Source organism: Contarinia nasturtii, unplaced genomic scaffold, assembly GCF_009176525.2.
Source record: "Contarinia nasturtii isolate CC-2019 unplaced genomic scaffold, AAFC_CNas_1.1 Cnas_scaffold_1699, whole genome shotgun sequence".
NCBI classification, from domain to species: Eukaryota; Metazoa; Arthropoda; class Insecta; order Diptera; family Cecidomyiidae; genus Contarinia; species Contarinia nasturtii.
In genome coordinates this window covers 3,545,658-3,561,341 of record NW_022199032.1, presented here as the reverse complement: position 1 = coordinate 3,561,341, position 15,684 = coordinate 3,545,658, and the positions used below count along the sequence as shown (strand labels likewise).

Sequence of the window (15,684 nt, the reverse complement as noted above, 5' to 3'; positions counted from 1 at the left end):
AAAAAATCGGTGTGAAATCTAACACATGAGCTCAATTTTCAATTCAGACAGACAAAGAGAGAAATGTTTGATTATATATGACATCGTATCATTTCAATAGAATCAGCCACCCGACTGTCTGAAAAATGTATGGATTTCAGAAAATATGCGTGCTGCTAGGTGTTAGCTTAGATGTGAATTTTTGAATGGCAACGATTCTGTTTTTTTTCTGGTATACAATCAAAATAAAATGTTATTTATTCAGCATTTGCAAGCTCGCGCGCGCACATATACATACAATTTTATGTGTACACAATCATCTACACAATAATAATGTCTAATCGAACACACACACCAAATATATGTAGCATTCAAAGCGCATTGTACAAAACAAATTCAAGGCACTTACACCGAAATCAAATACGCAAGAATGCTGCGAAAAGCACGTGTAATTTTTTTTATATGTACCTCACTCAAAATATCATTCAACGCAAATAAAAAAACCAGTAAAATTTCGTATCGTTATTGCAATAACGGACTTTCATAAATTCTGCAATGCAAAATAGTTCTTGCGCAGCGCACGCGAATGTCTCGCATTAACGAAAAAAGCACATACTCAGTGGAAATATAAAAAAAAGACGAAAAAACAGCAAAACCGCAAAACGCAACGCAAGCAATAAAAAAAAAGAAAGAGTGCAAAGTAACCAACTTTGATCGACATTGGAAGAATAACAATTTGTTTTGTTAGTGTATTGTTAATCATTTGAATAGTTATGTGTACCATCGTCAAATCTCAATAAGATAATAACTCATCAAATATTACATATGTGCTATTCAACAGAAAAGATTTGACCGTGAAATCATGAAAACAAAATTTCGCTGCGGCTACACATATGCTTCGATTGCTCCACCATCGAAATCGAATTTATGAAACCTGATTCACATACTGGCGAAATGTATTGGTGTATGGTGTCTGTTCGTTGTGACATCATTCGACTTAGATTAAATTAGCTACTTTCGGGGTCAAATTATTGGCACATTTATACAAACACACAAATGCTGAACAGACTTTTCGAGTTCAATCATCTTTTTAAGGTTGCCAAAATCATTGATACCACAACATTATCGTAATAGTCAACTATAATTTTCATATCTCTTTCTCTCTCTTGAACAGATATAACACCATTTATTGTATAGATTCTTTATTCAATCATAAATTTATCAAATCAAAATATGCATAAGTTGTATGACAAATCTTTGAATTTAATCAATATTTTTAAGACTCATCATGACCGGCTGGCTTCAATAAGTTTACTTAATCTTGAATTTCCTTAGACATTTTTCAGTGTTAGTTTCTATTTTTACATTGATTTTTAATTATTTTACTATATTTGAAAAAAAAGTTGAAAATTTCTCATAATAACTCATTGAAAGATGTTTTTAAAAAAAGACAACATCCAGAAATGATAAAAATAATGTTCAAAATTGAACACGATAGAAAATAAAATGAAAAACAATGATTCGCATGCACGATTACGTTTTAATTACCCGTCTGGAAGCCGATTCGATTATGATATGTCAAAAATAGCCCGGAAAATGTTTCGTGACTCGATTGTTTAGATGTGTCATTTTTTAAGCACGGTCATCGAATCGGATAAGCGAAGAAAACAAAAATGACACATGCATTCACAGACACCTCACGTGATCCAGACATCGTATTATCGAGAGAATTGTTTCGCCCGACTGGAATGTAAGCGGTAACATGTTTTTTTTCTGTAAATCTGAGAAGAAGAAAAAAAGAATCTCGAAAGAAGTCATTGAATTCTGGAGTGGCTGAAAACCGGCACGTACGCGTGTCTGATTTTTGCATGACGCAACCATTTCCAAATGAGTATTGGATGCACAGCGCGTCAGCTATCTAATTGCGTTGATTGCAAAACACAATTTTATTTGATAATAAATACGCATAGAACATTTCCTGAACTATCTAAAATGCATCTTTATTATTGACGTTTCTAAATGTTGTTTTTTTCTTGAACATTCAAAAGCTTTCATTCGATTTTGTTCGAGTGGAAATTTACGTATATTATCATATCAAATCGATAAAAGAAATAGAAAAAAAGAACGATTTAATTATGGAATGTGCAAATTGTTGGTTTTCTTATGCATTTAAACTGTTCTTACCGGCTGCGATCATAAATTGCATGGCATTTGTGGTGAGGAGAATTTTTATTTCGATTCGATTTAACCATCTCATCGGTACTTGAACAGGTTTTTATTACTTGTTCTCCGATTAATTTGTGGCCGTGTGTCATTCCCATGCAATCAATTTCTGTTTTTTCCTTCTTTCTTCTTATTTGAACGATGCAACGGCGACTGGTAAGTGGTGCATGTAGTAAACAAGACAGATTTTTTTCATTCGTTTCGGTATTTTCTACATTTACCTTATCGTTGTGCATAGAACGGAATGCACGTTGTAAGCAATTGGAAAATAACGTAAAAAATGACAAATAAATAGAGTGAATGAGAGAGAAAAAGGTTCGCAATCGTAATTTAAACACAAAATCAATTGAGAATGAAGAGGGAGAGTGTGTGTGTGAGAGAGAGAGAAGCGTCGCTGTATTTATTATATGTGAACTTAGCACTGAAAGCGGAAATACCCTTAAGACCATGGCTCATGGTCCTCATCATCGATCATTCACCGATCAATGACCATTGTTCATGCTTAAGAGGTTAATCACTTGTGATATTTTCAATTCAAATTTAAATGGTTATTGCCCAGCAATAACATTTGAATTTAAACGCTACCATATTTCGGGCGCACATACACAACTCTTCTGTCAATTATTCTTCTGTGAACCATCACAATGGCACCAAAACTACTCTATATACAATGCTCATCCATTTCAAAATATGCATAAATAATATTGGCTTGACAAAGCGTAAACATTGATGGTACGCATGTCGTGTGATCAAACTTCACAGTTGAATGGCCTTCAAATTTCCCTTGCATCAGATCAATGATAAATATTTTATTCAACATGTATAAAATATTTTTGTTGTATTTTGATGGAGATGCGTCACCCATTCCAAATGATGGCATTAGCTTTTCATAACAAAGCCATGAACCTCGAAACATTTTCCTTGTATTTCGTAAGTTTCCTCCATATCATTAAGCAATGCTTGTCGTCCAATTATCTCATCGGAATGCGGTGATATGACAAAATTTAGCTTATTAGTTTCCAGTTTTTTGTTGGTTGGTTTTTAGCTAAAATTAAGAAAATGTTGTGCTTTATTTTGGCAAAAAAGGTGATTTTTTTTCTAAATTAGAATAATTTGATCGGTATTTTCCGGATGTTTCCCTCACTCTTTTTCGATCTCACACTCTATGTTTCTGTTTTATGTCTCGTTTTCTTTGATTTTCTGTTCGATGGTTTGCATACTACCAGCGAGCTTTATACGTGTTGTGTTGCCATTTGGTTCGTTTCGTTTGGCACGTCCGATGTCTTAACGATGTATGTGTTTCACATTTTCTAGAACAAAATTGAGCTTCTTGAGGCAATCTGATACATACCATGTACATGTGATTGCTTTAAGATGAGCGCGTATTGTATGACAACACAAACACTCATGCAATTCGTTCGTTAAGCAAGGACAACCAGTCTAGCTTTTTCGTTTTGGCTTCAACCGCTTAAGCGTGGTCGCACATAAGCGTTAAGCGCGTATTTGATAGCATCTCTCGCATGGTCGAGCCTGCTTCAATCTTTCCGGCATAAATGTATTGGTTGGTATGTGTGCACGTTTGCCCATGTACGTATACTTGTGCATCACTTTTTTAAAAGCGATATCGGACGTTTGATGCTTAAAATATTTTCAGCAGCACATTTTAAGTTATGAGTTGGTTTTTTGGTCTTGATAGTGTAACATCGTGTGTTAGTTGACGCATTCAGTAAGACTATTTTGCAATATTTTTTCCGTTTTTTTTTTCTTCTTTGCTACTTCTTCATTCCATTTAATTTTATTTAACAGTTGATATTGGTTACCATTTTGTTTATAACTGTAAATTATTATCATAATTGGTTGTTGTTTTAATTTAAATGTTGATCGGTTCACAAAGAATAATTCTAATAGATATTTTGAAATTGAATTGAAAATGAGGAAATAAATGAAATCGAAGAAAAACATAACAAATTGTACAATGAAAATATAAAACGATGATTAATTGTCGATCAGTGCTTAAATTGCATTTAATTGCCCATAAAAATTGAGTCCTTCTTTCGTCTTTGGCCCCAAAAAACTGGCTGAGAACCGTACACACTTGTACAGACAACAACAACAAAGCGTACGCCGCACATAACGGTGATTGATTTCGATTTCAGTTTCATCATTTTTGTTTTGAAAGTCATCGTCGAGAGTCAAAGTAAAATATTTCGAAAAGAAAACGAACAAATAAATAAAATGAAATCAATTTGATGGAAGGAATGAGAAGTTCAGTTGTTACTTTATTGCATTTTCGGTTTAAATTATATAATTATCGGATCAAGTCAAATGATGTATAACTAAACGTATTTCGAATTATTGCCGTGATATGTGTTTAAATGGTGAGCAAGCGCATAAACGTACACTTTGGTCAAGACACATGAAAAAACATGCGAGGAAAATAAACGAAACAGAAAAAAAAAACGTATCAGCAAAAAAATCAACAGCAGTAACGAAAACAAAAAAAGACGAAGCGCAAATCAAAACCTGTATGGTTGCATAGAGAAGTGCAGCAAACTTGTCGGCTGCACGCGCACACTCATACATGGTGTGCACTGTTGCCAGCTACTTTGGCACTTTATTTTTCTTGCGATTTATATACACATAGTATGGAATCGCAATATAAGTTAACATTCATTCAGTACATACACCGAAAATGAAAATGAATGAACGAATAAAAAAAATACATCTGCTGCTAATATACTCTCGATTTCGATTGATAGCCATGACCCACTTTCCTTCCTCCGAGTGTGTATCAATTTATTATTACGGTATTTTCAATAATTTACACATTTTTGTTCAATGGCTTGTATGATTATAATTTTTTTTTCCAATTCGTTAGTTGCCTTCTTTTTTCCATATTTTCATCGTCTTTTTTCCTCTTCGAAAAATCAAACTGTTTTTTTTTTTCTACTGTCTTTCTTTCGGTCGGTCAATGCATTTTCTTTGCGGCGGGAAGCACACATACACACACATGCACCGAACGAAAAAGAAACTCGCTTCGAAAACGACACAGTCAAAATACCGTGTGAGCGTGCGCGCTCGTTCGCGCCTGCAGTATATTGCATTTAAATAAATAATCTTGTATATTTAACGAGTCAAGTACATTGGTCTATTTGTTGAATGCTTGTTGAATCGAGACTGTTCTTTAGACACCGAAGTCATAGCAAATGGCAAGTGGGTCAAACATAAATGTTATGTCGTAATCATCAGCAATTTGGCTCGATGCGAATGTCCAAAGCGTTCTAATGCACCATTCTTGTGCTGTGTATCTTTTTACCATCTGGCATCGGATGATTTTGATCTTTCATCGCAATGGCTTATAAATTGGATGACATTCATGTTGTGTGCGCGCAGAATCAACAATCAAATTACTGTACAAAATAGATAAACATTCACTCACATACACTTGATCTCATTTGCATTTGCTTAAATGGCATCATTGCAATTTACAGCGGCAGATCATCCAATAAAAACAAACACAATAAAAATACTCAGTCAAACTTTAATTTTCCCGATTGAGTCAAGTGTTTTTTTTTTGTTGTATCAGGAAATGATTCTAATTTATTCCTATCAAATGTTTATCGTGTGTTGTTTTGCAACCGCAGTTAAAATGTGCATATTTGATTGAGTCACGTTTTTTTTACAAATCGCAATCGGTTGATTCATAGCATCATCATCCAAATATAGAAATTGAAAGATATCCGTGGTTTATTTCCATTGATTTTTCTCACGCTACTGTGAAAATTGAACTAGTACATAATGAAGACAAGACATTTTTTCTCTTCAATGCATTGCGTGAATTTTTCTGTAATGATTTTGCACCTGTTCCAGTGTTGACACTTACGCGTATGCGTACATCTTTTGTCACACGACTCATCGAATTAATTGAGTAAAAATTCGGCTAAAGCTTGTTTGGCATGTGTGTCATTCGGTCAAAGCTCATGTATATCCTCTTAAGGTAATGTCAAATACAAAATCGGCCACCGTGTGGAAAAAAAATCAAAAAAAAAAAATTATGGATATTTCACCACAACAAAGAATGCGGTAACACTGGTCCGCGAGGCGTCTGTGTTTTCCAAACAAAACAAATGGTATTGATGTTGTAAATTGGTCTCATTCTGCAAGCGTGTGAAGTGCTTTCGATCATTGATTCAAAAACTACGTAACAATTAACGATTTTATGTGACATGATCAAAAAGAAGTAAGGAAATCGAATCATCATGACTTGATATTAATCTTAAATTTGAATTGCTAATCTGTATTTGGTTGGTTTTTTCGATGAAATGTGTCGCATATAAACACGAAAAATCTCAATTTATGGAGAGAAATAGAGAGACATACAAAAAAAACGTTGAGCCAATAAATGTCGCACGATCGATAGCGTTGACGGTACAGAGCCAGAGAGTTATCATTAGAGACAAAGAGTGAGGGAAATCAAATCGATTCGGATTATCATTTGTTTTATTTTCGCTCCGAAATATCGTTGGGTCGAAAATATTTGTTCAAAATCGGTTGATCATAGAGCACCCGAGTCTATAGTGACAATAATAGGCATTGCCAAACTCATCTTATCTAACGAGCATTTAAAGGGCAACACGTTTTTTTGGATTTATCAATACAACGCAATGATTTTCTGATGACTCCAACGTGCGTAACGGTAATACTATTTCACTCTCTTTTTTTCTCGATAAAAATTTGATTTTTTTTTTTGTAAAAAGATCCAATAGTTTCGTGAATTTTGTGTGCATTAACAACGATGCCATTGGTATAATCGGTATGTTTATACAAAAGGCAACATATGTTACGATGGAATCCAATGAAATAAGAATGTCAATTGTGATTGCTCTAATCCAACCTTTTGATTCAAGTTCTACCAACAGTGCAAGCGACTCATTTATATAGATTTTTTTTATTATTGTTATTTATTTCCACGATCATGTTTCTTTCCTCTTCTTTTCACATCAATTCCGTTTTTTCGTCATTTTTTTCCCTCCACAAAATGCCATAAGATTCTAGTTGCTATGTTCAAGAAGTTTTATGTCATTTCAATTTTTTTTGCCATCGAGTTTTTTTTTCGTTGTTTTCGTCATACGAGAAGAAAATGATTTAAATGGAAGTTATAAGAATAACAGTAATAATGGCCAGTAAATAAATAAATAAAAAACGACTGCATATTTGGCATTCGACCATATCGAAATGTTGTATGTGTATGTGTGTGTGTGTGTGTCTAGTTGATGTGTACATTGACATAGCTTAGTATCATTTTGGTTCAGGTGTTGTGATGTGTATATGTGTTCATGCGTTTTTGCCTCGTCAAGGCCGCTCTTAAGCAGAATGATTTGTTGAGGTATATAGCATACGATACCGATTTGTACCATGCCATACCATACCACACCACATTCATGTTTAAAAACTTACCGTTGACGGTGTGTGGTTCAGTTGTTGTGCATTAAAAAAAAAATAATAATAACAAAATCTGTGATAAGTTCACCCAACACACACAAAAGCAACGAGCAACAAAAATTAGCTCTTTTCCGAAAAAATATCTATATGTGTATATACGAAAAAAAAAGTTACGAAAAGTAGTTATATTACCTGTACGTATGGGTTAATGGTGAAAACAAGTATACAACTGAAATTTAGCGTAAAGTATTTTATTTTTATTTTCTTTATTAGTATTTAATTTGCCTCCATTCGATTCAGTTTAAAAAAATGAACATGCTGGTGCAGTTCTGGTGCGCGGTTATTTTGCACATAATTTGTTTCTAGAAAAAGAATTTTCGTTTCGTAGGCAAAGAAAAAAAACTAAATTTTAATTGCAAATCTTCTCTCGAAAACAATTGCCGTCAAAAAATCGTTATTCTTTTTAAAAAGGGCAGAATAAATAAGAGAGCTATAATAAAAAAACAAATCGCCACATAAAGAGAACAATTGCGGTGTCCATATCATTTTTATAACATTCTCATAAGTTTCCTATTTTACGACTGAGACTTGCAATGCAGTCATTATACATCTTCACATCAAACATTGCGCTTTAGTTCAATTATATATGTAGAGAGGAGCAGTTACATACTCATCAATTTAACATTCTATTCATCTTATTATCATATATGTATTGTATTACTTTTTTTCTATATTGTTTTGTGTGTATGTTCTTTTTTAAATCTTGCAGAAACGAGTTTAACGCAGCGCAAAATTAAGTAAAACCAACGACGACGACAACGACAACCACAACAACATTTACTGCGACAGAAGCCTATTGAAGTGTTTCGTTTCGCGAATTTTCCTGAAAAGTGATTCTGAGAGTGGCATCGTCATTAACTTAACATACGTTAAAGCTGACACACTGATTTAACGCATACTGTGACAACAAAGCAAAATCCATTTTGTTGTTAAATTTTCTGTTTGTATTTATTTTTTTCATCATTGTTAAATCGGGCGCGCATTCATCTGCTTGCTCATCATATCGTTAAAATATTGCAATTGAATTGTTTTCTATCGCCACCGAACGACACACGGATTTTCCGAAAACCGACAGCGCCGAGTAAGAAAAAGAATTTAATTGTGAGACAAACTTTGTGTGTTGTGTGGTCAGTGCTCATCCAATCTGATAAACATTTGTCATTGATTTTCAGCCGTAAAAATTTTCCGTTTTGTTCATTGTTCATCGTTTCGCTATTCCTGTTAGAGCTTTATTATTGTTTTTCTTTCCGTTGTTGTTAAACATTTTAATTTTTTCGCAATTCGTTTGAGTGTTGTTGTTTTACAATCAACTCAATCTTAAATTCGACTTTGATTTGAGCTAATATGAAACAGTACTTGCTAGCTAACAAAGCGAAACAGTTCAGTGCATCCGAATTCAATTGACGAAACGGGCGGTAAATAATGTGCACAAAAATAAATTGAGAAATATGACAGTTGTTAAATTGCAAACATATTTTCTATAACGAAAAAGAAATATATTGGAATTAAAACCGTAGAGTAAACGCGACTGGGGAAGAATAAAAAAAAGAAGAAGTTTTTTTTATGTGCCAAAAAGTTCACAGCAATAAAATAAAAGTTCATTCTAAAACTATTTGTGAAATTAAATAAACGACAAAAGAGAAACACAATAAAAGAATAGAGATAAAATACCCTAGTGAATAAAACTGACGGTCGTGTGCTTAAAATAACGAATAAATTTCTTGCATATATATATTCGCGCATTGATTATTGGTTGCAATAAGGATAATTTACCATTAAAAAAATATCATCAAAATGACTGACGCCGGATTCGTGAAAATCGCCATGGATGAATTTTACTCGCACAATCCAAACAACTTAACCGGATTGGTTCAACGATATTGGATTATGGTCGAAGAAGAGGTGGCAGGTAATATCAGTACCATTCATTTTAATTTTTCTATTTATATTTTATTCTTACGGTCCATTCTTATATATTGATCATTACGATCATGCGCATAAGCTTGACCAGATCGAGCGCTTGACTGTTTGCCATTTTGCCATAAGTATAATATGCCAATAAAATTGCACTAACGATAAAAAAGACTGCATGGACACGCATGCATATAAATATATTCTCTTTTTTTACAGTGCTTTTACATTACAATTTATTGGTATTTTGTTTGTTTAAGCATATTCAATATCGATAAATTGGTATATATTTAAAATTATCATTTCGAATCTAGCGTAATCAAAAACGTAAAGCTCTATGATTGTATACATATAATTCTGTATTGAGGGTCGATTTTCCGTTGCATAACATGCATGCACATCCATAGAAAAATTCCATTGAAAGAAGAAGAATAACAACAACAACAATTTACAAAAGTAAAACAAAAAACTAAATGAACAGAAATAAATATACGCCAAATTCAGCGAACGGTAATTTAATTGTAATTGCTATCATGTCATGTATATTTGAAAAAAAGTTCGTTATATAGCAAATGGTAGACTAGAACTGAAATAAAAATACAAGCAGAAACAGCAGCATTGGCGCGCACAATGTTTTTTTATATGCTCGGTTGCGCAGATTCTTGATTTCATACGTTATTTGTAAGAAATATTTAAAAAAAAAATCGTTTCTTTGTGCGTGCGCGTGTTCGATCATTATTCCGACTCGTTCACTTACACGCACACATACAATCCACTCATAACGAGAACAAACGCATAAACGTGGCTATTTTCGGTGGCTATTTATGTGATGATGATAAATCAAATAAAATTCATATAACACATTATAAACGGTAGCATGTTATTTGCAATGCTTTGTGTGTGCGTGTGTGTTTTTATTTCTAAATCGAAATCAACACCAGAAAAGAAGCGCGCGCCAAGCATTTATAGTTTCGTTTACATTCTTTCGATCGAGATTTAACTATATGTTTATGTTAAATACGAGAATTGTTTGATTATTATTTTTGTTGGTTTTCAATTTTCTGTGTTTATTTTATTACTGTTGTTTTTGGTCTTTTTTTTCCATGATTATGTATTATTTCGAGACAAAAACATCCCGCGTCTAAATTGAGCATTCTTGATTTCAATAAAAAAAACCTTTATTTTCGAGTATCAACAAATTGTAATGTAAGCAAAAGTGTATGATTATATGATGATTATAACAATTTCTGAGTCATTGCCATTCCAACAAAGACGTACTCTGTGCATTCAATTTTCGATGTACATCAATGAAATAAAGACGAAAAAACACTCGCGCACACACACACACACACACACACACAACAAATTTGTGTGCTCAGAAACATTGAAATCTGATTCGGTGTCATCGTTATTTTCAAGATTTATTTTTTTCTCCTTCTCTCCGGCTTGCCGTGGATGTTTCTGTCGTCGTCGTCGTCGTCTTTCATATAACATAACAGACAATACCATTCTTTTAGCGCATTCTCCTCGCTCAATTACTGTGCCAATGATTATTTTTATGATTCGTGTTAATGCTACCGAACGCTATCACAAGAAGAAGAGAAGAAAAAATCATCAGCAGAGCGCTAACCATAAAGTGTCAAATAAAAAACATACCATAATAGACCACAATCTATGAAATGTATTTTTTTAAATCATTCGCTAGTTAGAAAATGTCATTCATAAAACTTTTTTTGTTATTATTTTGGTTGATGTTTATTGTTATTAATTTATGTAGATTACTATTACTTCTTAGTCAGAGTTGCTTCTGTTTGTGCGGTGCTTGAGGTTGTGTCGCATGTTTGTCGGTTTATTTTCGAATCACCGTATCAATTATGATGTTAAAAGACTAAGAGACAAAGAATTGCCATGTCTGATGTTGGATACGTTCTTGCATTTTGCTGTGACAGTCGTTCATGGTCATGCTAATTAAATTCGTAAGCCCAAAAAAAAATATTTTCAGTTTCTTTCTCTCTCGCTCAACAATTTTTTTTGGCAACTACTATTCAAGACAGAAAAAAAATTAAGTATCAAGTTCAACAAGTATAACAACAGATCATAATATGTGTAGTAAATTATATGTTGACTGAGTGAGACGAATGATGAACGAAAATGAAATGAAATATAGAAAAACTCGAATATTATCGCGACACACTGAGTGGTAATGTCGTCGTACCTATGTGTACAAGTTTACAGCAGCAATAATAGTAATCATAACAATAATAAACACGATGAGAAACAATGAAATTATAGCAACAATGAACATATGATTCAGCCCATTCAATTGTTTTGTTTGTTATTTCTGTGGCTGTGTGTGTGTTTGGTTTTTTGGTTTTGATGGGAAATGATCAGAGGTGTTCTATTTTAATTACCATTGTATACGTCAACATTTATTTAAAAGTTTCTGGAAATTTTAATGGACGATCATATAGATAGTGGCAAATTTATTTGCAAATGAATTGATTGCAAATGTGGGTAATAAAAATCGCACCAACAACATGCATATTATACGAGAAAGGTTAAATGCATTCTCCTCTTTCTTGATATGTCCGCTTGTTAATGCATGTGTGTGAACACGCGCGCTGCTGCACCAGCAATCAAATGTATTTGTGCATGGGATTTGGTGGCCAGCCCAGCCGGTTGGTGTGGCGATCAACAAGTGTGCAATGTGAACTTGTGTGCCTTTCGGTGATAATGGATATGATGCAAATTGAGAAAATGGCAAACAGTTCAAGTTTACAAAGTTATCACGTAATATACCTTGTGGTTGATATTGAAAATAATCTTGTTTTTCTCGTATTATTGTGTTTCTTTTTTATTTTGGTGTTTTATTTCGTCTCTCTTTCTCTTTGCAGATCCAAGAGCAAAATATTATATGTTCATGAATAATCCACTGCCAACCCTTGGAATGGTCGTCACATATTTATCATGGGTTTTGATCATCGGTCCCATTTATATGCGAGATAGAAAACCAATGGACATTAAAAATTTAATTATATTCTATAATGCATTCCAAGTAATTTTAAGTGCATACATGTTCTACGAGGTAAGTGTATAGCACAATGCACATCAATCGCTCCATTTATGCGGGTGTGAGTGTGTGGTTTCTATTTCACTTTTGATTTGTTCTCCATTCGAACGATCCATCCTCTTCATTACAATCACGATTGCGATGCGTTGTTGTCAATAATTTATTTTTCTTTTGGTCTCGATTTCAATTTCAATCCAATCCAATCCAAATGTCATTATCTTCCGCTATGATGGCTTGTTAATTCTATTGGAAATAGAAGAAGAAGAAGCCGAAGAAGAGATACGGTCTTGTCAACGACCTCGAAAAATGTATGACCCAAGTGAGCAATGAACGTTGCTCTTGAGCTATAAAACGATTATATTACTCTCCGTCTTCTTCTCCTTCTCTTCATGGTATTCAATTTTCCATTTTAATTTTTCCATCATTCTCTTGTCCCATTCCGTTTTTATCTTGTTTATGAATTCGTTTTTTTGTATAGTTTATTTGTAAACCAATTATCGATTTGAATCAATTCAAAAGACGTTGATATCTGTGCAACGTTGAAATCAATGTACTTTGTTTCATCGTAATTACACTCTTGAATTGATTCGTTGTTTTTCTTTGTGTACGTGCTTTTTAGCATCTAGCAGCTGGCTGGTGGAGAGATTATAGCTTGAGTTGTCAACCTGTGGACTATACTGATTCATATCAATCGAGAAGGGTAAGTAAATTTGCTATGTTTTTTCTTCCGCAATCGTTTTTTTTCTCTCGCATGATTCCGTGTCTAATATTGTTTCGAACGATTGTGCATTTCATTGTCAAGATGTGTAATGTATAAAAAAAATCCATTTTGTATATATACAGAAGATGATGTAAACGATAACCGAGATAGAAAGTTTTAGCCATCTTCATTCTAAGAGAAACAAAATTGAATCATCAGAAAGGCATGTTTCAACACCAAACGATACGATCAATCAGACTGATTCTTTTTCTCGGAACAAAAGCCAAAAAAGTTAAATATTTGCTTTGAGCATGACCATTAAATCGGTACCAAATCACTTAAAATAGGAAGAATCTTCTTTTTGTATTGTAAATTTGAATAGACTCATAATTCGCAAAATAATTGCGATCCAAGTACAAATCACATGCTAAATATGTTATTTGCCAATTTGGTTTTTACCGCTTCGCGTATGTATTTAAAGCCGAAAGTAAATAATATCGCACGCAAAAATGTAAACATAAATTATATTATACAATGCGATTGATGGAACTAAGATATTCTAAGCGAAACAGCAGCAACAATTACACGGCATTCGAAGGTCGTTCAATTCTTGCTATGTCTATCTTTCTATTTCCTTTCCGATGGAAATCATAAGCAATGGTGAATGGCAGTGGTAGAGTGGCTTGAGAAGAGTCCATCGCTTTTGTTGCTGGTGCACAACTCAACAGTGAGGCTAAAAATCTATAAGTTAAAAGGCAAAATTATATACATGTACTACAAGCAATCAAACTGTACATTTTCTTTCACTGAAAAAATCACCGTGAACTGAATAATCTACCAACCGCCTCACAACATGCGCGCAACCGTCACGCGAGCATCTAGATATGAGTTGAACATGGATTTTTGAATGCACGTAAAGTGCATTGATCGAATCAATTGCTTTTGGTGCCTTTTGATGGCGAATTAATTCTTCTGACGATCATAAAGAGGCGCGACAAAAAGGCAATTGGCATTTTCTTAAAATGGCATGTAGAAATCAATGTGTACGCGTTTCGCTTCTATATCTCACTTTCTCGGTTCTTTATATGTGCATGTACTTAATGTTTTCAATAAAGCTGTACAAAGTACCATCAATCATACACGTTCAATCTGGCGCGTATGTTTACACTGAAATCCCAATTTGTTGGCATGATTTATCTCGCACGAAGAACACGTTCGTTTGTGCGCGAGTGCACACCCACCTTGTCAAAGACCCGACGGCACACATCTCTCATTCAATTTTATCTTCATTTTGACCATTAGAATATATGATCGAGCTAATGTGTATGTTTATTACAATATTTCACGTTACATTGAAATCCATTTGTTTATTTAAGCATTATGTAATGTTTGTTGAATTTTGTGCAAATCCCCCCGTGTTTTAATTTTTCTGACATGTTTCTTGTTGTTGTTTTTTTTATTTCTATGTATTTTTGACGTCTTTTTCCCCATACTCTTGGTGCCGTATGTTTTGTATATTCTAGATGTTAAACTTGTGCTATGTGTATTATTTGTCAAAATTGACCGAATTTGCGGACACAATTTTCTTTGTACTGAAGAAAAAGAAGTCACAACTCACATGGTTGCACTTGTATCATCACTCATTGACCCCACTTGAAGCATGGATCTTAGTCAAATTTTTGTCAGGTAATGTATTATCGGTCAATAATAACCACAATTCGAGTTACCAGTTGTACGTAGTTGCGACTTAACGCCACATTAACATAACCAGAAATCGAAACCAAAAACTAAAAAGAAAATCATGAACACACACAAAAAAATGCAATTTAATGTAACCGGTATTAATCGAAAAACCAATCGCTTTTGGCGGGCGTTCTTTGACATTTTACAGGTGGAAATGCAACTTTCCCGAATATTTTGAATAAGTAAGTACACATCACATTGTAAATATCTTAATTTTTTCATTTTCTTTTGCGATCAGTTTTTTTCCGTCTTGCTTCTCACTCAATCTGTATCGATTAAGATAAATGGCATTAAATCTGATGTATTTGTCCTTTTGTTTTTTTATCTCAAATCATTTTCGTCTCGCAGCTTCGTTCACATCTGTATGTACAGCTATTATATGCTATCAGCAATGGGGCCTCAGTACCAAAAATACTTGTGGTGGAAAAAGTATATGACCGAATTGCAAATTGTAAGTAATATTTTTGTATATCAATGTCCATGTCAATATTGTTGTGGTTTTTCTTCGGCACACACACACACACACACACACACACACACACACACACACACACAC

General features: G+C 33.7%; 1 protein-coding gene across 8 annotated transcripts in view; it reads left to right on the top strand.

Annotated features, from left to right (window-relative positions):
* The window catches only part of LOC116346875 (elongation of very long chain fatty acids protein AAEL008004), a 34,769-nt gene that overhangs the window by 18,032 nt on the left and 1,053 nt on the right, over positions 1-15,684 (top strand). For 2 of the 8 annotated variants that reach the window (XM_031777133.1, XM_031777137.1), the window contains exons 2-7: positions 8,414-9,613; positions 12,510-12,700; positions 13,305-13,385; positions 14,909-15,071; positions 15,277-15,310; positions 15,477-15,579. In XM_031777133.1, the coding sequence (XP_031632993.1) occupies positions 9,499-9,613; positions 12,510-12,700; positions 13,305-13,385; positions 14,909-15,071; positions 15,277-15,310; positions 15,477-15,579 (687 nt within the window). In that variant the 5' untranslated portion in view covers positions 8,414-9,498. Of the gene's footprint in view, positions 1-3,813; positions 3,929-6,671; positions 6,899-7,686; positions 7,886-7,941; positions 7,977-8,052; positions 8,178-8,413; positions 9,614-12,509; positions 12,701-13,304; positions 13,386-14,908; positions 15,072-15,276; positions 15,311-15,476; positions 15,638-15,684 lie in introns of those variants that run through there. The other 6 variants (XM_031777131.1, XM_031777132.1, XM_031777138.1 and 3 more) reach the window with 6 other exon arrangements.